This window comes from Genypterus blacodes, unplaced genomic scaffold (assembly GCF_046128005.1).
Source record: "Genypterus blacodes isolate CSIRO-AG114 ecotype Tasmania unplaced genomic scaffold, CSIRO-AGI_Gbla_v1 ptg000143l_1, whole genome shotgun sequence".
In the NCBI taxonomy this organism is placed as follows: Eukaryota; Metazoa; Chordata; class Actinopteri; order Ophidiiformes; family Ophidiidae; genus Genypterus; species Genypterus blacodes.
In genome coordinates, this window is record NW_027466945.1 from 161,142 (window position 1) to 183,044 (window position 21,903).

Sequence of the window (21,903 nt, forward strand, 5' to 3'; positions counted from 1 at the left end):
GGTTTTACAGCTGCAGAGTTTTTGAATGGAGCATTAAATGGCTAACTGCAGATGTTAGACAAGCTTTTAACATGCCTGCTGGCTGAATGAGACACACCTGCTATCATGTAAATATGTACGGTCACGACCTCATGAAGCATCCGCTGTGTTCAACTGAAAGATTTTAGAGCTAAAGTTCCTTTCCTTGATGGTTCCACCAAACACTTGTCACCAAGTTTGTACTTCAATGTTTTGCTTTGTACTTGGATCAAAGTAATTAATGTTTCCGGTGTCCCTTAAAGAAAACTTTCTATGACTGGATCAACGTCACATCTCACATGTTGTTGGTCTGAGAGTACAGCCATGATAAGAATCTGAGTCTGGGCAGTCGGAAACACAGGATGCCGAGCTTGATTAAGCATGTGATGGATCGCCACAACAAACAGTCGGGGTCAGTCTGCAAATAAATGGTCCCTCTGTGGCGGGCGGCCTTACTCGAGACAATATCGATACCTGATTGTTGTTGTCGCGGTCAAAGGTCAGCTCGTGTGTCAGGCTTGTTTTCTGGGAAAAGGTCTTGAGTCTGTATTCAGGAAGCAAACCTGTATTTCCCCTGTTTCGGACCTTGGTCTGCTATTTTCACTCACATCTAGTGTGAATTTAGCACTGATACTTGTGAGGGCGATGCTAAACTTACTACCTGAAGCCTTAACATATAATCCCACCCACCAGATCCGTATCCTCTCACTGTGTCTTAAATAGCCTGCGGAGGCGTGCAGTCGCGTTCTGGCCCGGGACAGTCGAGCCTTGCTGGGGCTGTTATTTAAACATCCCTCTGAGAACTGCCATCACTCTGATGTGTAGCCAGAGCCCGCTGATCCTGCCTACAAACAGCTCTAAACCTTCTCTTCCTTCTTTATTCCAAACGAGGATGATGGGAGGAGGGAGGAAGGAGAAAGATGGAAGGCGGTATTCTCTCCTTCTTTGGCGTGTTTTTTTTCTTCTTCTTTTTCCCCAGAAGGCCATCTGTTTCCTGTCTGCAACATGACACCAGTGGCCGATTGGGTTCTGCTCCTCTTGAGGAGATGTGTAGGCAGGTCTTTATACTTGAGGGCTTATAATTAGCTGAGATGTGTCTAGTCATTTATGTTCACACAACCTAAACCATGTCCTGTCATGGGATATTTATTATGCCAGGCCTGTGGGAACTGCTGATGTGTGTGTCATTGATTTGTAGATAGAGGCAGTGTCTTTCTCTATGGGACACTTCACTTCACTGCATGAAATAATGCTGTGTGTGTTTGTCTAAACTGACCGAGCACAGCAAATAAACATACATGTGCCCTGGGTCTGTTAGGGCTCCGCTGGGCTGTTTAGACTCCGGTCTCTGAAGAGTCTCCACTGACGAGACGATCTGGATGATTCTGGATAAATCTGGATGTCTGTTATTTGACTGCTCAACTTTTGTCACAGCTGCATTGATGGAGACAAGTTTCTCATATATATAATTAAAGGAAAATGCAAAACACTCCTATTGTAGGTCTTTAGTTCAATCAGATGTAGTTGGTGATAGTAGGTGATTGATGCTTGGATGCAGTACAGCACAGAAGCAAACACAAGAGCAAGTTAAAATAGTTTAGTTCCTGTATAATCCAAACGTGGTATTAAAGATTTATATTCAATCATTGTTGTTAAAGTGGCACGTTCAGGTCTTGGCATCATAGAGAGTTTAGGAACCTGCAGGTTTTCATCTTAACTCAATGATCGACCCACCTTCTCTCCCAAGTGAGGTTATTTACATCCAAACTATTCAAAATGAGAAAAATGAGGTGACTTTGAGTCTCTCACTCTATCATGTTTTGCTCCAGTCCCTGGATTTCTCTGCTGTCTGATGGGGATTTTCCACCCACACTGAAAAGCTGGACGTCTCTCTCTCCATCTCTCTCTCTCTCTCTCTCTCTCGCCCTGTGTTTGTTTTTAATCGATGTGCATAATGACGTCCATCAGCCAAAGCGAGGCCAGACCTCCAAGTTCTGTTTGTTTAGTGATGCCACCGTGGATCCAGGCCTCTGTAGGTCTGGTTAGCCTTAGCCAAGCCAGACAGAAATGGGAATACAACTTTTCTGTAACTGAAATCCTGGCTACACTGCGGACATACTGCTGTTATGCTAGCCCATCCAAGCCAACGCTCATCAGGATCCTCTTGTTATCAGAGCCAGATTGAGTTACAGTAGGCAACTTAGACACTGAAAGGAAGACTAAACCCAGAATTAGGTTATCTCATTTACAGTATCTAAACAGCTTTTATTGGGATAAAGTAAGTTAGCATTAACTGATTTAAAGGACATGGTTTGCTTTTCAATTTCTGTCCAGAGTTACTTGGCTTCACTCTTCAAAAATAATGCATAGTACGTTTCTGTTTTGTTGTTGAATTTACTTTACAAGCTTGATAACAGGTGAACATACAGGTCTAAAAGCAGATCAATATGGATTTAAGCTTTTTTACTCCTGTGTTCCCTTATAAAACATAATCTTGGTCTTTGTACAGTGTTGATATCAAGGTTTCTCTATAAAGGTCATTCATGGGTGGTCCCTGTCATTGGAACCACATTAATCATACTATTACTGATAATAGCATAATTATTCATGGACATGTCCTTCCACCTAGGATCGTCATTTTACCCCTACTTTATATGGATTATTGACATAATAGTAATTTAAAGCTGATCTGTCTACATCAGACCCAGAGAAAGCTCTCGTTTTCTCCTCTCTCCTTTTTTTTCTATCTCTCCCTCCCTCCCTCCCTCCCTCCCTCCCTGCCTTCGCCTCTCTCGGGGTTGAACATACCAGCAGGGAAGGCGGCTCTGTGTTATGTATGTGAGTTAAGGTGTCAAGCGTTGACTCGTGTGTCAGTGGAGGCTTGTGTGGGGTCTGCCTTATGTCAAATGTGCGCAAACCCCCCCACAGCACAGCAAAGCAGCTTGAAAAAGGGGACACAGTAAATAGATCAAACCGTGTTTTCAGCCACAGCCGGTGTATGATGGCCTCTGTCTGAAGTAGCTGAGGGGGTCATACAACGGTTTGATTCAGGAAAGATTTATAGCACAGCTGGAATGATAATACTGCTGTTCTGGTTCAGTGCTGTGGGTATACTGCTGCTCGAGTGTCTCATAGAGAAAGAAACAGTCTGGTGAACGTATCCAAGGCAGTGTGAAAGAGGCTAAGGATGGATGGAGAGGGGCCATGGCGATGGCTTTCTTTGTGTAGTGATAATTTGAAGGCAAAGAAGATCGAGAAAGAAATGATACATCCGTCTTCATTCATCTTTTCGATCAAATCAAGAAGAAGGGACAATGTTATATGCATTGAAAAAGGATTCAAGAGACCAATGTCTTTTGTTGATGTTTAATTCTGTCTGTTCTGTTTAATTATCTAATCACAGCCATGGTTACAGACTGTGGGATGTCTATTATCCCACAGGCCCTTCAGCTATGGGAGCAGGTGTTTATTTTAAAGAGCCTTGTAAAAGTGTCTCTGTCTATATCGCTCCCTCTGTGGCTGTCTGTCTCTCGCTCTTCCTCGCTGCACTCTTAACCCTGAGGACATGGATCTGCATGTGCTGTGGCGCTCGCTGTTTTAAGACGGGGGCAGAAGAAGAGAGGAAACAGATCAGCCGAATAGGACCGAGCAACCGTGCTAAGAGATCCTGTTCAATGGGAATGGAAATGTTCAACCTTGTTATTGAGTTTTAAATAACACAACTGTCTCCAGCTAATACTAGAATTGAACCCATGAGACTGAAGCTAATTTTGTAGCGTGTGTGTGTTCTCAGAGTGTGTTTGCAAAGGACAGACTGTGAAAATGAAAACGGGATTGAATCTTTCTCTGTGGATCCAAAACAATGGTCCTACATCGCAGTATGACACATGTCTACTTGAGGCCAGTTGAGTTGCTGATGCATGTCTGCCTGCTTGTTGGCGCTCTATGATTCACCAGGAATTCATCACACAATCTGGTGTTGCATCAAACTTCATACTTTATAGTCGTAGATACCAAACTCATGCAGTCATCCAAAGAACATGAATGAAGACAAGTTGATAGAGGTTCTCTTTCTGTCCTTACCTCTCATCTGTTGTCCCTTTCTGCTCTCTTGATCACAAACAGCTGCTCAGCACCTGCCTACAAAGATCTGTTCTCAGAGATGGTTCTAATAATAACCCATAGTAGGAGTAGTAGTAGAAGTAGTAGTGGAGTATATTCAGAAATCTGCTCAGAAAAAACAGGTTTAGCTTAATATTATAGTGGCAAACTACACAAAAGATGTGTGTGTGTGTGCATGTGTGAGTGTGGTTATAACACTGATGACAGACAGGCTGAGATGCTGCCCAACCCTTACCTCTCTGTCATTATCTCTTGCCAGGCCTGACCGCTTATCTGGCCGAGCGTTCTGTCAACACATGGAGCAAAAGTCTCGTCTCCTCCACACATGAAGACGCTAACTCCCACATAGTCCACGCAGTGTTAGGGACTGATGATATACCTATCGTGGTATATTATACTCTTTGTCTGCTGGACACATAAGGGTATTACTTAGTCTGAGTACCGGTGGTTGTGAAAGCTGGTTGACAATGACAGGGCACAAATGCATGTATAGTAGACAAGTGGGATATAAGCCTGGTGGTGTGTTAGCCAAATGATAGGAAGGAGCTAAGGAGTATAAAGACATGCATCAAATAATAGGGTATATCATGAAAACGCTCTACAGACGCAGACATATAGTGCAAGAGTGCTTTGTTATTTTGTTATGGGTATATCCTCACTCCCTTAGGACAATGGCATGTAGTCCAAAACTAGTCATCCCGGATATTTACTGAAAAGCCCATCTGTTATTGAGAGGGTCTCCTGACTCAGACTCATTATCTGAACTATACTCACATTCTGCCGTCTCTCTCCCTATCTCAGCTGACAGTAGTTTTATCTGTATTTTTCTGTTAAAATTCCTTCTCTTTAAACGAGACGTATGATCGGTAAGAGTCAGATTGTGTGCGTCTAGCCAGGTGTGTAGGCAGGTAAAGGGACAATTAATGAAGCTTTCTGGGCAGTCCAGGACATATGGGTTCGTCTTGATGGATACATTTCTAATGCCGACAAACTCAGGTTTTACATCTTGGACAATGTCTATCACACACTCCTTACTATATTACACTATAAACTTTGAAAAAAAGCTTCATATTTCTCTTTGTACACAGCCACAACACTTATAATATGACTTTAATTTGTCAGTAATGTCTGAAAATAGCCAGACAAGACCTGACTGGACTTGCCCATTAGTTCTGACCTTGTTGCAGGGAGTGCACCAATAAAATGTCAAAATAATAACAATTCCAAACAGATGACACACAGATGATTTATATCCCGTTCTTCAGCAGTTAAGGAGCTGGCCTCAGCAAACCTAATATGATGAGCCATGTTTTCATATCTGCTATATACAGAGAGAGAAATGTATGATTAGATAAACGCTGAAATGTCTCTGTGGTGGGAATAAACCTTCCTCTGTGTGTGTGAGTATCACTGCAGGGCACAATCTGTCACTACCCTTTGTTACCAAACTGTTTCAGATGAGGGTTTTGATGTATTCTTGATTCTCCCATGCAAGTCGTTCATGAGAAAGAATGTGGACAGTCGACATTTATTACAACCTGTGTCACCGGTAAACAAGAAAAGTTGAGTGAGTGCAGTGGGAGCGATACAGAGGGAAACTGTTTTATAATGAGATGCAAGGTCATCAGTATTGTCCCATAATGCTATGAAACTAGTTGTTGATGTCTTTCACGAACAAAGGACCAAACTCCTAAGTGAAAATAAGAACGTGGCAATCTATATAATAGGTTCCCTTGACGTTGCACATTTTGTATCATTTGCTATTATTATTACCACAGGTTTGGTTCATCCTTCCACGTAATCTGTTGACTGTATTTTATGTCTCAACAGTTGCTGGCTTTTCCTAAAGATAGCACCATTGTTTAGTTCATCTGTGACATACTGTATGTTTGGACATTCCTGTTGAACGTCGTCGCCTTTATTTCTGTCACGATTGCGTCTAGACGAGTCCTGCCGCTCTCTGTTCTCTCGGCAGTCAGTGACAACTAATGACGCTCACTGTTTTGACTGTTTTCATAAGATACCCTCCGTCTTTCCACTCCGTGTTAGTCGATGACCTCAGCAGCTCTGAGCACAATCAAAAATGCTGCAACCAGTTACCTCATAAGTCTGATATGAAGGAGTGGGCTTAAGAGGGCAGCACAGTTTGCTGACTCAAGCGTTGGTCACATCCTTGTTGACCTAGTACATCAGATAATGATGAGGCTGGTGGTTGTGGTTCTATCTCCCACACATGCAGCTGACTAAGACCTGGAAACGTAAACATGAGGGCAGCATCCAACTCGGCATCAACATATTGGGGTCAGAGGTCGTTGCTGTAGGCTTTGGAGAATTTTACCAAGCATTGAGATTTTTACTGTGGAAAGAGACGAACAGGGACAGAAGGCACAGGTGAAGGAGAACAGAGAGCTTTTCTTTTAACTATCGATTACTTAACCAAACCAAATCTCTGAATGCACTGTTGGTCCGTTCGTTGAGCAGGCAGACAATGAGCCACACACCAAAGACACACAGTATATATCACGCGGCGTACCGGACAATGGTGTAGGACTTACGGCAGCTTGTGTGTAGAGAGGATTAGACGCAATGAATAAGTATGTCTGAATCATAGATAGCTGCCGTTCTTCCTCTTTTAGGGCTTTAGAGAGATGCTTAACACCTTCAGAAAGCCTGAAGTTTTAATACAGAAGCATGTCATTTTGCTGTTAAAATTAAACTCATGCACGCATATCTCAACTCTGAATTGGTCCCTCAGTGAATTATCAACATCAATATGTTTAAATGCTTATATTTGAATGATTATTGTATCCCTCAGCAATACAAGTATGAATTAATTAGTAAATTAAACTAACAAGCAATCAATGCCTTGGCAGCAACAGGCTCGCCGTGGTGACAGGTGGCCTATTGCTGTGTGAATTGTGCATTCATTAGTTTGTGGTGATTACAACATTGAACACATCATGGGGATTGTAGCATGTGTGTCTGTGTGTGGGGTCTGATGGGAGGGAAGATCTTCAACCAAACGAGTCATTTTCTCCCTGATGACCTGTCAACAGAGCTATTCCTGTCTCTGCATCTTTCCTTATAACACCAACTGTGTGTGTGTGTGTGTGTGTGTGTGTGTGTGTGTGTGTGTGTGTGTGTGTGTGTGTGTGTGTGTGTGTGTGTGTGTGTGTGTGTGTGTGTGTGTGTGTGTGTGTGTGTGTGTTTAAATAGCCCCAAAAACAGCTGGGATTTTGAAGTATACACAATTGTTGGAGTGAGCCTGACTACAGTGAGACAGGAGTGAGACGTTTATGTGTGTAAAGACTTTCATTTGTGGGTATCAGTGTGTGTGTGTGTGTGTGTGTGTTTTTATGTGTCTGACAGCAGATTCTTACAAGGATGTGTGTTCTCCATTACAGTACTGTAAATGGAAAGAAATACTATGAATCTAAGCCAGGGGGGCACCGTGAGACAGGATTGGGGGGGGTTGAGCTGTTCCATTCACTCCATCCCGGGAATGTAATCCCACCCTCACTCACCCAATATGGGATCATTTAAATCCTACCATGATCCATCATTGTTTGTGTATTGAATTCATATAGCATATAACCCCTGAAATATTACTAAATGTCCCACGTGAGCTTATTCAGCACACAGGACTCACTGTACAATCAGACTCTGACTGGTTAACTTGCCCCCCGATCCAAACATGTGAGCCAGAAGACAAAGCCAAAACATTTCCAGCTCCAAACCCAGAATGTTGTGGATTGAAGGTTAAGATTAAGGTTCGGTTGGCTTAAATTCTACGTGACCTTTTATTTATTCATTTAAATGTTTTCTTAGCCATCTCTGTTTCTAATTCATTTTATTACAAACATTCTTGTGAACTTCCCTAGAAGAGCAAGAGGCCTCTGATCATATCCACAAGAACCTTAAGTGTCTTGTTGAAGGAAGAATTCTGCACGCCTGGGCCTTTCTGGGTTGGTCAGTAAGGTTCATGCTCACCTTCCAAAGTACTTCAGTGGTTCTACCATTTCCACACATGCAAAACACATCTCTAGATAGAAGAGCTTGGATGTTTTGTGAAGTTACAAAGTTTTGACTGCTTTACTGTGACCAAAACAATCGAACCGCAACTATTAAATATAGCGTTTGTCCTCTGCTTGCATGGGCAGAACTAAAACCTGCTCTACTTTGTATATGTAGGAAAAGATGGAGTGTGTTAATCATGCCCTCTGACACACACACACTCTGTCAGGCGAGCGCACACGCTTTAATATTCACCGGCTGATGGGGAGAGTGCAGTCTGCTGGCGGAAGATAAACACAAAGCTAATGCCTCAGCTTGGCTAAGGTCACAACTTCAACCTCGTTCTATCCGCTGCCTTTAAGGCCGTTCAAATGCATACACACACACACACACACAGCCCCAATCAAATGCTGTCAGCTGGATACTGTTAGAGTGTTACGATGGGGGTTGGCGAGAAAATGAGAAGGGAGGGCAGGAATGCAATCTCAACACCTTCAGCTCCTGCCCTATTCACCTTGCATGTTGTTGTTCAGGAATGCCATTAGCTAAGTGAAAAATGGGTTTTTGGTGTGTGGACGGGTTCGGGAAAGTGTGTGTGTGTGGATATGTCGTGACTGGGTAAAACAGAATGAAATGCATTTTGGGAGTCTTTGTGTTTCAAGAGCAATCCAGTGATGTAGATGAAGTGAGCACTGGCTGATTAAAGCCTGTCGCTGTTTCACTCTCAAACTTCAGCAGCGTGTTGCTTCAATGCTTTTTCTCAATATGAGAGAATGCAGCATAGTGTATCCCTTCTTGGAAAACTCATTACCCAAAGATCAGCATCAGTAAACTCTGAAAGGATCCTATCACAGTCACACACACACACTTTTGTCAACAGAAGTGACTGCTATTTTTTCAGGAGAACAATATGTGAGGCTGTTTTATGCTGGAACGTTCTGAACTAAATTGGGAATTGCTGGAATAGCAATAGGAATCTGGTGTCGATCTGGACTGTACTTTAATAGCACTTTCCCCCCAAAAAAAACTTTACGATGACATCACATTCACCCGCTTCTGGCAGGAGCAAACCAGGCAAAGAGCCAAGCTGCACAACAGGAATCAGAAAAGTCACATAAAATGCACTCTGTGTAGTTACATGGTTTCCTTTTTGTGCCATCCGTCCCCGTTTCTGTATCCACAATGGTTAGAATTAAGTCTTTGATCATAGTGAAAACCCCTAAAGCTCAGAAAGCCATAAGCAGAAGAAGCATGAACCCTAAAACAACCCCCCAAAGTATTCAGCCCCCTGTGTGCCCCTTCCAACTTACACTTGAAGTCTAAAGCCAGTATTAAGGCCGTATTTTGTGCGTGTTTTATAGTGTAATATAGTTGTATGGACACTGTTAAAGTGATGAAATTGAGGTTCAAGTCTATAGAAATGCATCCAATTAGAAACACCCAAAGGTCCCTGAAAGCTTTTTATACAGTCCTCTGGTGTTGCCAGTTCAGGCCTGATCCAGCCGCCCAATCAGATTAGATCGTAGGACATGAAAGAGACAGTACCTGAAATGTTTCCACTCTATATGGACAGCAGAAGTGCTTCAGTATTGGATTTCTTTTGCATTAAAGCCTCTAGACCCCTAAATGAAAATATCTTCCCTTTTAAAAGGTTTTTCAAATGATCTCATGTCAGATTTAGCACGGTTTAATATTTCATTCTATCCCTTCCAGCTTACAGGGCTTTGTCCCAAGTATGTTCTGCATCGGTCAGCACACAGAGCCCAAACACACACAGATTTGCACACATTTACACACTGCGGCCTGCAGAGACCGAGGTTGAACAAAGCTGGGCTCTGCCAGTGTAAACACAGGCCATTGTTATGGGCACCCTGCTCTCTCTCTCCCGCTTCGCATCTTCATTCACCCCCAGTGATCCAGAGCTCTCTCTCTCTCTCTCTCTCTCTCTCTCTCTCTCTCTCTCTCTCTCTCTCTCTCTCTCTCTCTCTCTCTCTCTCTCTCTCTCTCTCTCTCTCTCTCTCTCTCTCTCTCTCTCTCTCTCTCTCTCTCTCTCTCTCTCTCTCTCTCTCTCTCTCTCTCTCTCTCTCTCTCTCTCTCTCTCTCTCTCTCTCTCTCTCTCTCTACCTCAACGGAGCGAGCGCCCCAACGCTGGCTCGGGTCCCATTTTGTGGAGTTATAATAAGAATTTGCGAGGATTCATTTGCCCCGGCGTTTATGTGACTGTGTCATTATAATTCTGGCTGTAGATTGTGATTTATGTGTTGGTTTCTCTCTCTTGCACTCTTCTTTCTTTCTTTCTCTCACTAGTTCAGATTTTACTGCCTGGCTCTACACGTGCGGTTTGTGGCCGTTTACTTTTTTGACAATTATTTTTAGACAAGCGGCCGTCAATTTACTATTCTACACAGGCGTCCAACATAAACGTAGTAGAAAGTAATAGGGAAAGTTTAAATGGCTTTTTGGGTGGACAAAGTTTTAAGAAAAATGTGTGGAGCCTAATTACAAATATTGTGCCTCAACTTTGTACGTGTGTGTGTGTGTGTGTGCATATGCCAGGTTTTTGTATATATACCTAGTTGTGTCCTTTTGATTGTGTAATATGTGTGTGAGAGCGAGAGGTTTAGGGTTAGTGTGTCGCATCGTGGCGTCTCTCAGCTGTGACCCCTGGGCCACATGTGCAGCCAATTAGGGCCAATCAGAAGGCTGTAATCAGGGCGTGGCGTGAGGGCTGGCGGGGCTGGTGGCAGCGTGGCGATGGGGGAGCTGTAAGACCCATGATTAGTGTGTCAGACTGATGGGACAGGACAAGGAGGGGAGTGGGGGTCGAATCACATTTCCTTCATTTCACCCTCTTCTCCTCTTTCTCCAGCCTTCCACCTCCACATGTGCGGTTGTGTGTTTATTTAGTGTGTGCCAACCAGACCTGGGTAAAATAGGGTTTCAAATGCTTATGGTTTGTTTTAGCCTATTTAAGTGACAGATTGGTGCGGTTTGCCACATATAGGATGAGGCAATTACAGAAAGATATTTAAGAGTAGAAGTCTATAATTATCCGCATCTGGGAATTTACCTGACGCCATACGAATTCCCCCGACGCGGTGCGGCTGAATTCGGATCCGAGCGGCATTGAAAACAAAGACGAGAAGTCATTTGCTGCTTCAGTGAGGGCGACGGAGCTCCGGTCTGCAGATTGACTGGTTGCTGTTTGAAGTCGGGAGTTTGCGTAAAGCAGCTTTGTTGTTTGCCGCTCAGCCTTTGTTGCGGAAAGTTAGCATGGACTTTGATCCCCCCTCTACTGTATTTCTCTGTATAAATCTCCTTTGCAAGTGATTTAACATGCGACACTTTGAGGTGTTGTGTGTTTTTTACACTGCCCACCAGATGAGCCTTCTGATTGGCCCACAGCAACCAAGGCAGGCAGTCCAGTCCAGAAGTGTGTAACTGGAAGATCCCTTCTAAAAGTGATGAAAACCTAGGAATGCTCAAAGTTGGGAGATTTTAGTTAGAGTAAGAAAGTTATAAGCAATGCAAATTTGGTTTCTGCAAAATGTTGTCATCTTTCTCTCTCCCTCTCTCTCTCTCTCTCTCCTCATGTTACTTGTTACTCTGCTGTGTATCGTAATTGTCCGTTGTTTTTAATGTGCCCCAGTCAGCCTTTTCATAATTGCTTACAAGTACCATCTTGTGTCCAGTGTGTAAGCAGCATTCAGGGGACGGGGGCTCCCTCCTGCGCTCTGATTGGTTCTTGGAACACGGCCCAAATATGTCACTAGGAAATTTGGCAAGTGTGTGTTCTCATGAAGCTCAAGCAAATGGCCAAAATCTGCCCCACATCAGAGGACAGAATTTCACTATAAGTGTTACAGATCACAGAATTTGTTATTGATTTTGTGTAGAGAATGGAAAATACAGCGTAATAATAGTACACACACACATACACACACACAGACAGTGGTCTTCTGAGTTGTAAATCATTACCGATCTGACAGAGGCAGACACACACGGTGACCGGAGTTCGGCCGGGCTCCCAAAACCACATGTGAGCGGGCAGGAATGTATAGCCCACTGCATTGTGGGTTTGTGTCTGGGGAACGAGTCCAGACTCCCTGACTCACAGGACACTGTGAGGTTGGGAGCTGTGGGGTGAGCAGAGAGCAGCATAACTTTCGGGAATCACAGTGCAAGGTCAGGAGGAGTGTGTGTGAATCACAAACACTTTCCAAACTCCTCATTCTCCTTGATGCATGGTGACACACTCATTGTGACTGTCACCCTGAACACACTGATAGGAGTCTCCTTGGGTCCAAAGCTCTTAATTGGTTACTTGTTTCCCTCACTGGCATCTTCATCCCTCCACTTAAAGACCGAAAAGGTGTTTTGGCTCCTGTATCATTCAGAATCATACTGAATGTACCACCCATACACTTCATCTGCTCCCATCTTCATCCTCGCTGTTGTCTCCTCTGGGAAGCCTCCAGTTTGATCCTTTGTGCTTTGAGCAGAGATGGACCATCTCAAAAAAAGACCTGCTATTCCCTTCAAAACACCATATCAACCCACTTGTTCTCTGTGTCTCTTCCCTCATCCCCTGACCCCCAATCTCCCCTCTTCTTCTCCACCTATCCTTCCTTCCTTTTGTAGTTCCAAAGAAGCTGCTCCAGGAGCAAGAACCCAGACCGGTGGTGTTCCCACCGCCGCCCAGCGCCCACGACCCTAACGTGGTCGGAGACAGCGCCCCTCCGGAGGGGACCTTAGTCAAAAACTCTGACACTGTTCCAGGTGAGCAAAACATACACACACACACACACACACACACACACACACACACACACACACACACTCACACACACGGGCTTGTGTTCACTCTCGCTGCCTCACATGGAGAGCAGTTAACGACTAACAGCTCCAAGGCCTCCCAGACATCAAGAGGAACAGTAATTCAGGTCTCAGCGCAGGCCAAATATGTATATACATCTGAAGTCACCTGGGTTCAACTGTTTCCATATGGATCCTAGCTGAGCTGTTTTATGCTTATCGGGCTTTCCAAAAATACTGTTTTCCAAAAGGCAATCATTTCTATGCGACCACAGACTGAATCAACCTTTCATAACATCGAAATTCCCCAGAGAGAGCAGGAACAATGCAATGAAAGAGTGAAAAAGTAACAAAGCTGTATTCATGAGGGATGATGGCTTGAATCCAGCGCACTAATGACCGTGCTCAGCCACCGAGCGCTGGAGCGATTAACAGGGCCGACCCGGGGATGAGGAGGAAATGGAGGTCCTAGCGACACTTCCGAACGCTCCAATGGCTTCGCTTCCGTGCGTCGCTTAAACACACCGCACACGGGTGGAACTGGAAAAACCTGTTTCTTTCTCCGAGGCAGGGATAAAGGTGACGAATAGGAAGGAGGAAGGTGCCGGTTTCAGTGCTGACAGTCAATATAACTATGAGAACAGAGGGATGAGCTTTTGTGCGCAGCAGCAGTGGGTCCAGGTGGAAACGGTTACCTCGTCAGTGAGCAGTTCCACTCTGAATTACATTTATCAGATAAAGAGAGCCTGACACATCTCAGAGGCTCTACAAGTGGAGGTCGCCAGTGTGTGCTACAGTTTACCAGGATGTAGAGAAACACACATTTTATAGTTTTACACATTTCCCTACAGTGAGCATGGGTACTGGTACAAGTTGACCATATTTTTTGTTATGGTGGTGGGAAACATGTTTAAAGAAGCCAGCTGAGGTCCAAGCAACTAATCAGGAGGCCCCCTTAAAGTCCTCCAGGTAGTCAGGGTTCAAGTCCAACTGACCCAGAATATGGTGGCCTGGGAACACCTTTGTGCGACAGGTGCAGCTCAATAAATTAGAATACCGTGGAAAAGTTTGTTTATCTCAGTAATTCAATTCAAAAAGTGAAACTCTCATATATTATAGATTCATTCCACACAAAGTAAAATATTTCAAGCCTTTATTTGTTTTAGTTTGGATGATTATTGCTTACAAGCTCATGAAAACCCCAACTTCAGTATCATAGAAAATTTGAATATTGTGAAAAAGTTCATTACTGTAGCCTCACAGTGTCTCACTCTAATCAGCTCATTAACTCAAATCACCTGCTGAGGTTTCCTGAGCCTTTAAATCGTCTCTCCGTCTGGTTCAGTCGGCGACACAATCATGGGGAAGACGACCATATTCTAATTTAATGAGCTCCTTCAGGCTAACTAAATATGTTTGCGCTGAGAGACCTTAGATAAGAAGCATTTGTTATGAACGAAAATGCTTCCTTCCCTTTCATCTTTATTCTCGACTCCTTCAAACACAACCCAGTGTGTAAACATCACTGAAAGACATCTCTGTGACCAAAATCCAAAGGGGGAAACAGTTGTTCCCAACTATAAATAGATCCGTTTGTGAATTTTTCGGGCAGGGGGTGGGGGGTGAAGGTTTCCAGAGAATAAAACATTTTCCATGTGGTTCTCTCTTCTTAACGACCTGAATCAGAATGAATTTGACAGAAGCGGATGTGAGTCACACGTTCTAGGTTTTATGTATGAGGAGTCTTTCTACACAAACCACTCTGTGTGTGACTCAGTTGTCTGTAGTCACAATACTCCCGCACTCGTCTTACTGTAACTGTGCTGTCATACTGGCGGCGCGCTGAGGATGTGGAGCCCTTATTATCTCAGATGTTAAATGGTGAATATGGATCAAATAGAAATCTCTCTTCTCCTTTCGCAGAGCGGAAGCGGGTCAGGGAGTCTGGCTCTTACGCCGAAGAGGAGAAGCCTTCAGAATCTGGAAGAGGAGAAAACTCACCTCGGCCTCCAGACATGAATCCCATTATTAACTCCACTTCCAGTTCCGGCATGGCTCTCATTAGCAATGCACTGGCAGCTTTCAACTACATAGCAGGTATGATTTACAACAAGCTTTAGAGACACACGTATGACTACTGAAGTCAAAGCATAATCGCTTGTGATGATTTGTAGGCAAGTGTGTGTGACAGTGGGGTTTGTGTGAATGGTTGTGTATGGTTTCTTGTATAGTATGTGTGTGGTAAACTGTCCTGTGGGTAAGACCCTCTGGTTTCCCTGGAGCTGAGAGGTGGGAGGTGCAGAGGAATGCAGATGTTAAGCAGTGATAACACACACACACACACACACACACACACACACACACACACACACACACACACACACACACACACACACACACTCAAGACTACACACAAAGCCATTCACCTGCTTCAGCCAAACTGTGATATTGATTAAAATGTATGCAGATGACTCTAGAAATGTGTGGAAACTCTGGTATTGATCAAGATTATTCAGAAATAAAATGGCCCAACCCATCAAATGCACACTGTGTACATTATATGTGGCAGTAACCTTTTGTTATGAGCTGTTTGAGCTCTAACTCTGCTAACAGCGATCAATACAGTGGATGAGCTCTCCACATAGCAGATAGAAAAGGTTAGAGGATCTTTGTATGGACCCCCAAAATCATTGAAATAAAGGTTTGTGCGTCCTGTATAATGTTCTCTCTCTCTCTCTCTCTCTCTCTCTCTCTCGTTACACCAGATCACCCTGAGAGGGCAGCTCTCTTCTTCGTGTGCGGTGTGTGTTTGGGCCTCTTTCTCACACTCTTCGCCCTGGTGGTTCAGATCTCCTGTCGGACAGACTGCCAGCCTCGCCAACGCCCGGCGGTGAAGAAGCGAGCCCGCCCCGCCGACTCGTCCTCCGATTCCAGCGATTCGGACTCGGACTGGGACACCACGTCGGACCTGTCCGCGCGGCGGCACCGGCGTTTTGAACGCACGCTCAACATGAACGTGTTCACGTCGGCCGAAGAGCTGGAGAGAGCGCAGAGGCTAGAGGAGAGGGAGCGAATCATCCGAGAGATCTGGATGAACGGGCAGCCGGACATCCCAGGGACACGCAGCCTCAATCGATATTACTGAGGGACCCTAAGGATCAGCTTTTGATGGACTTAAGCAAACTGAAAAGGACGCACTTGGAGCCTTATAAGCAAGCATGGAAATGCAATAGGACGACTGTGGACAGCTGTGATGTGGACACTTTTGAGCACAGTGGAAGCTATGACAGACCTGTGAAGAAAGCCCTCGCTCTCTGCTGGTTTGAATACTCCTATGGGTATTATAAGCTATAACCCATTCAGCAATAGAATAAGCTCCCACTTTGCATGGAAAGCACGCCTCTTTCTGGCGGAAACGAGAGGTGAAAGGTCAGCCGCTGCACTGCCTCACCCGTGACCTTAAAGGGCCTTTTTTGAAGTGTGGATTTATGGGATAGCTGCCCTCACACATGCCTTTTAAGAGACTGCATGATGTCTGTGACTGAAGGACCGATGGCTCATGTAGGTCTGTGGGGGCATCCACACACTGTGACTGTGACACTTGGAGCCTTCATGCTCAGTACCCTGCAGTATTCAAGTGGGGACGTAAAGAGAGGCAGCGTCTGTTGTGTCGAACAGTGGGACAGTTTTAGACAATCTTTCCAAGGTGAATAACCGTGCTGCCTTTGGAACTTTATCAAACCAAAAGATGTTTTGGGGAATTCATCTCAACCCTTATGAAATCTATTTTATAATATTTAATAGTTTATTGATGTTGTGTATTTTTTTTTGTTCTCAAGTATGGTTAATTATAAGATATTTTTATACTTAGCGACGGTTGTCTGGCACCTCAGGGATGCAATCCTCGTGTTTCTGTGTTTGGTTGATGTATTTGCTTCCTAAGAGGGGGGGGGGATCAGCCCGATTAGACACCCATGTCAACATTTCTAAAGAATAACTAGAAATATCAAAATAAGAGCCTCAAAGAGGTTTCGGGGATTTAACCTTGTTTATTCATACTGCAGTGCCTTGCCTAGCTAATAAGTAACTGTTCACCAGAATGCAGTCAGTGTATCACTCAATAATCGGTTCAATCATCCGTTAGAAGCGCATTGAAGACTGATCTGATCATGTGCGTATTCCCTTTTTTACATTATTGTTGCTTTGCCAAGTGGAGAATGCTGAAAAAATTTGAAATGAAATGCTGAATTTCTTTGTCAAACATTGCACTTGCTGTCTCTCACACACACTTCTAGGTCGGCTGCAAAAGGATTTCTGTGGCGTTCCAGTACCGACTAAGCTTCCTTCATAGAAAACAGTGTTTTTTTCCTAAAAAGTCCTAAAAAAAGATGTTTTGTGGTTATCACTGGTCATGACCGTCTAAAGGAGGATTCACCAGCATCACAGTGCACACACACGTCTAAGTCATGTTGCCAGTTTCATAATATAAGCTATTGTCTATCCAGTTCTGTTTTGCAGCGCACTGGATTCAACAACAAAAAAATATATAGTTTTCATAAGAGCTTATTTTCCTGACTGAGAGTTTTATTGACACAGGACATATTATGGTCGTCCACATGAAGACTGCTACACATATAGATTTGTTTCAGTGGGATTCAAATGTGCTCATAGCTGGTAAGGTGAGACCAAAATATGACTTGTGCTTGGAATAAACTATGCTCAAAAGAAAAATGCCTGGCATATTCTTCATAATAATATTGATTATCTATCTATCTATCTATCTAATCGGCTTTCTGTCATTCTTTCCATCTCTCCTATAATTTTCTTTAGTCTATGCCTCTGCGCCCTCTGGCGGTGAAGGTGTTGTCATTCAGTGAGTGGATCTTATCTATCATACCTTATTTAATAGGGTAAGTCAAAGCCACGATAAGAATATAAAATAAGAAATTATTTAATATGTGTAACTATCATACATACATCAACTTTTGCGCTTTTTTCTGAAATGGAAAGAATGATAAATCACTGTTTGTTTGAAGTCCATTTAAAACGGATTGTTCTATTTAACAAATCTCTTAAAAACTTAACTTAAATTGTATTATATAACAATATTAAAACAAAAATTACTGTAATAAAACCTATTAACGGTTTATTATTTTACTTACTACTATTAGTTTTCTTTCTCTCCGGTTTAAAAATGACTTAACAGCGCCAGCCCCAGGTCAGATTTAAAGGGGACAGGGAATTTGTTACTATGGATACACATAAACTTCCCCTGCGGTGACTGTGGTGTTGCGTTACGGTAGCAAAACTTCAATTTAAAGCGCTACATTTTCTCAATTTTATCGTCTTTTGAACGGTGACATCTTCAATAATACTTCAAGAAACATGTCTTCACATTTGGGCTTCAAGTTACCGCTTCTGCCGGGTTACAGCTTTCGGGATCCAATGGTAAGAATGGAGATAAAGTTAGCAAAAGTCATCTTAATTTCGTGAGGACTAAAACATGAACCTAACAGTCTGATTTAAGGTTTATTTGCTTTTGTGATATTAATGTCAGTCGCCATTTCTGCATTCCTTTAGTTACCGTGTGAGACATCGGCACACACTTTGCTGTGTGATGTTAATAAATTAATAGTTCACATTACGTTGGTTAAACAAGAATCGTTTATGATTGTTGGAACTAATCGTTGAATTCAAATCCGTTTCCTGTTTATCAGCTGTGCTTTAATTCTCCCAAACGTCAAACCTAAGTATCTAATAATAATATAATGATGTCAGCGTCATTTAGGGGATATTTATGTATTTTGTGGAAGTTGTATTTTGAATTTAGTACAGTTGAAACCAGTAGTTTATTGTTTTGTTTTGGGAAAGTTCCGCCTTTAGCCGCCAGGGGAGGCAATACTACGTCTTTAGTTTGGGTTAGGTGGGATGGTTGGAGACAAATGCAGAGTGAATGCAGGTTTTCAGAAGTATTCAGATGAATGCAGAAAGGTGTGTTCACTTCAGCAGCAGCAGCAAATGTTTGCAACATTTAATACCTGCAAAAATTCAACTTCAACTCAGAGTTAAGAAGAAGAAAAAAGCATAATCTGAGTGATTGTTGAATTTGTTTTTCCTTGTCCAGATGTTGCAAAGACGTTTGTGCTCCGATAAAGTGTAGTAACATTGCCTCTTCACTGATCATTCAACACAGAGGTCAGCATTCCATCGGTCCCAGACTCTGGGCTATAAGGCCGGTAGTCCTGTGGCTCGCCCCCCCACTGTCGGCATCGGACAGGCTCCTCTGGAATCGCAGCAGCTGAGCCATCAGCAGAACACCGAGCTGTCCTTTGATGCGGCAGAGCTGATGTATGAGTCCTCCAGGCGCAGTAGCAAATTGCCAGACTTCGCACCATCTTATGTGGCCTTTGACAAAAAGGTACTAGTCACGGAAAACAATAATAAATCATTACTCAGCAAAAATGTCCAACTAACTCATTTCGCGCTTCTCCCTTGTCTTGTCTAGGTGTTGCGGTTCTTTGCTTATTTCACAGAAGATGTGCTGTATTCCCCTAATGAGGAGTACCGTGTGCGTCCTGTCAACATTTACTACTATCTTGAGGATGACAGCATGGAGCTGTTTGAGCCTGAGGTGGAGAATTCCGGGCTTCTCCAGGGCAAACGAATCAAACGCCACCGTGTGCTCAAAAATGCCCTGGGAGAGAACTACAACTGGAAAGACCTGAACCTGGCCACCGACCTGGAGGTGTACAGCGTCAAGTATCGCGTCATACAGTGTGATGCTTTCACAAAGGTACAGTGCTCACCTATGAACCTTCTCTCAGCATTAGAACCTCTTTATTGATGCTTCCGTGTCTCTTTCACAGGAATTTATGGAAAGTCAGGGTATTATTTTGAGTGAGCCTGAGCCACTGCCGACGGATCCTTACATCACACGTCGCCAGGCCCCTCCGTCTACCCACCAATCGCCCTCAGACTTTGACAGCCTGCACCAGTTCCTCACCATGGACCGCCAGGTGAAACTAGTTTGCTCCCTTCCAAACACACTGGGCTGCTTTCATCCCTATGAAGTCATTGTCAATGTTGATATGTGTCTCAGTTCTGACTGTATTCACTCTGGTCTCCCTCAGGTGCTGCGTTTCTTTGCCATGTGGGACGATCCTGACACTCCGGACAAGAGAAAGACCATACATGTAAGCATCATGTACTACCTGGTGGACGACACAGTGGAGATCAGAGAGATCCATGAAGCAAATAGCGGCCGAGACCCCTTCCCCATCCTGATGCGCAGACGGAGGCTGCCCAAGCAATTCAAAGAAGACTATGGTGAGATGAAACGCTGTGTTACTTCAAGTAATATATGCAATGACTATATATTAGTATTATTAGGCATGTGATACCTTACTGTACCTTCTCATCTGTCTCCAGAATGCTTCCCTAGCTGTGTGCTAGAGGTCTCATCTAAGGAAGTGGATCAATATTATTCCCCCAAAGACTTCCAGGTGGGGAAAACAGTGAAGCTGTTGGACCGGCGCTTCCTGCTTTATGACTGCGACGTCTTCACCAAAAACTATTACCTAACAAATCATCCCGACATGGACATGAAGCCTATGGAGTTACCAAAGGAGGAGGACAACATTCAGGACAGGAAGAGGGTAATGTATACATATGTTGTACTACAGTTCATGAAATGGGCCAAAGATACCTAATTATATTGAATAAGTGTTGCAAACAATCATGTCCTCTTATCTTCATGATCCTCTCTTCTCCATGTGAATCATCGTTACAGGAGATTCCTCCCTATAATGGTTTCGGGTCGCTGGAAGACTCCCAGCAGAACTGTTTGTATCTGATCCCTAGGCCTGCTAAAAAGGACATGATTAAGCTGCTGGAGAACGACCACAAAGTGCTGCGCTACAGCGCCATAATGGTGAGACGCCAGTGCAGCTGTGTCACTGTGTTTGAAGGTTCTGACACTGTTTTGTCAGGTCCTTTGTTGGTTGTGCGTAGTTACAAGTCACTTATTTTTACCACAGTCCAAGCACTGTAACACAAATCAGGAAACTTAACATGTCAAGTTACTGTCGACGAAGGCTGAAAGACTTCCCAATCTTACAGTTTTTAACCTCTGAACAAGTCTCATGGCCTCTGATAAATCTTCACCTTGGTTGACCTGTCTCTCTATCTCATCCACATCCCAGGAATCCCAGGATCCCAAAGAACGCCACTTTATAATCTCCTACTACTTGTCTGACGACATGATCAGCATTTTTGAAAGGCAAACCGCTAATTCTGGGATGATCGGTGGCAAGTTCCTGAAAAAGACACGTATTCCCAAGCCAGGTTCTACTGTGGAAAATCCTGAATTCTACTCACCAGCTGACTTTGCCATCGGAGCCACTCTGAGCAGTAAGATTCAGAGCTAACTCAATAACTGATGTTTGAGTGCTTCATAATCTTGGCTGCACCACAAAGAAGCTAATCATACCTCATTTTCCTCCCCTGCCTGCCCTGTCGTCTCTTCTGCTGTAGTTTTCAGCTACCGCTTTGTGTTGACTGATGCTGACCACTATGTGCTGAAGTACCTGGAGTCCATCTCAGACCAGATCCCGACTGAGACGCTGGACTCTGTGCGTCAGCGGCTTGGTGTAGGGACAACAACTAGCCAGCAAGCAGAACAAAATGGTAAAAGATTATTTTCTTTAGAATTCAGTCTTTGGTGTCAGTTCACTCAAAAGCAGCTATGATTTCGTGATTGAATACCTTTGATGGGTGATGTACATAATTCTACCATGTACTCTTCCTCTGTTTTCTTCATCAGGTCACAATGAAGTAGGGGAGCCATCTTTGGATTGCACAGGAAGAAATATAACACCTACTGACTTAATCCAGTGATCCATTTCTGTCATGAATGATAAAGAGAAGATGTTGTGT

General features: G+C 43.8%; 3 protein-coding genes across 4 annotated transcripts in view; 2 read left to right on the forward strand and 1 right to left on the reverse strand.

Moving 5' to 3' along the window:
- The window catches only part of eva1aa (eva-1 homolog A, regulator of programmed cell death a), a 61,014-nt gene extending 43,682 nt beyond the window's left edge, over positions 1 to 17,332 (forward strand). For both annotated transcript variants that reach the window (XM_076165433.1, XM_076165434.1), the window contains 3 exons: positions 12,796 to 12,933; positions 14,893 to 15,066; positions 15,735 to 17,332. In XM_076165433.1, coding sequence (XP_076021548.1) covers positions 12,796 to 12,933; positions 14,893 to 15,066; positions 15,735 to 16,114 — 692 coding nt within the window. In that variant the 3' untranslated portion in view covers positions 16,115 to 17,332. The remainder of the gene's footprint in view (positions 1 to 12,795; positions 12,934 to 14,892; positions 15,067 to 15,734) is intronic.
- Positions 1 to 21,903, reverse strand: part of prdm1c (PR domain containing 1c, with ZNF domain) — a 134,237-nt gene that overhangs the window by 85,195 nt on the left and 27,139 nt on the right. The window lies entirely within an intron of this gene.
- Positions 18,246 to 21,864, forward strand: efhc1 (EF-hand domain (C-terminal) containing 1). The gene is made up of 10 exons (XM_076165250.1): positions 18,246 to 18,417; positions 19,163 to 19,387; positions 19,475 to 19,762; positions 19,836 to 19,985; positions 20,100 to 20,295; positions 20,398 to 20,624; positions 20,759 to 20,899; positions 21,171 to 21,378; positions 21,502 to 21,654; positions 21,791 to 21,864. Exons 1-10 carry the CDS (start codon positions 18,355 to 18,357, stop codon positions 21,862 to 21,864), a joined length of 1,725 nt encoding a protein of 574 aa, XP_076021365.1. The 5' UTR covers positions 18,246 to 18,354.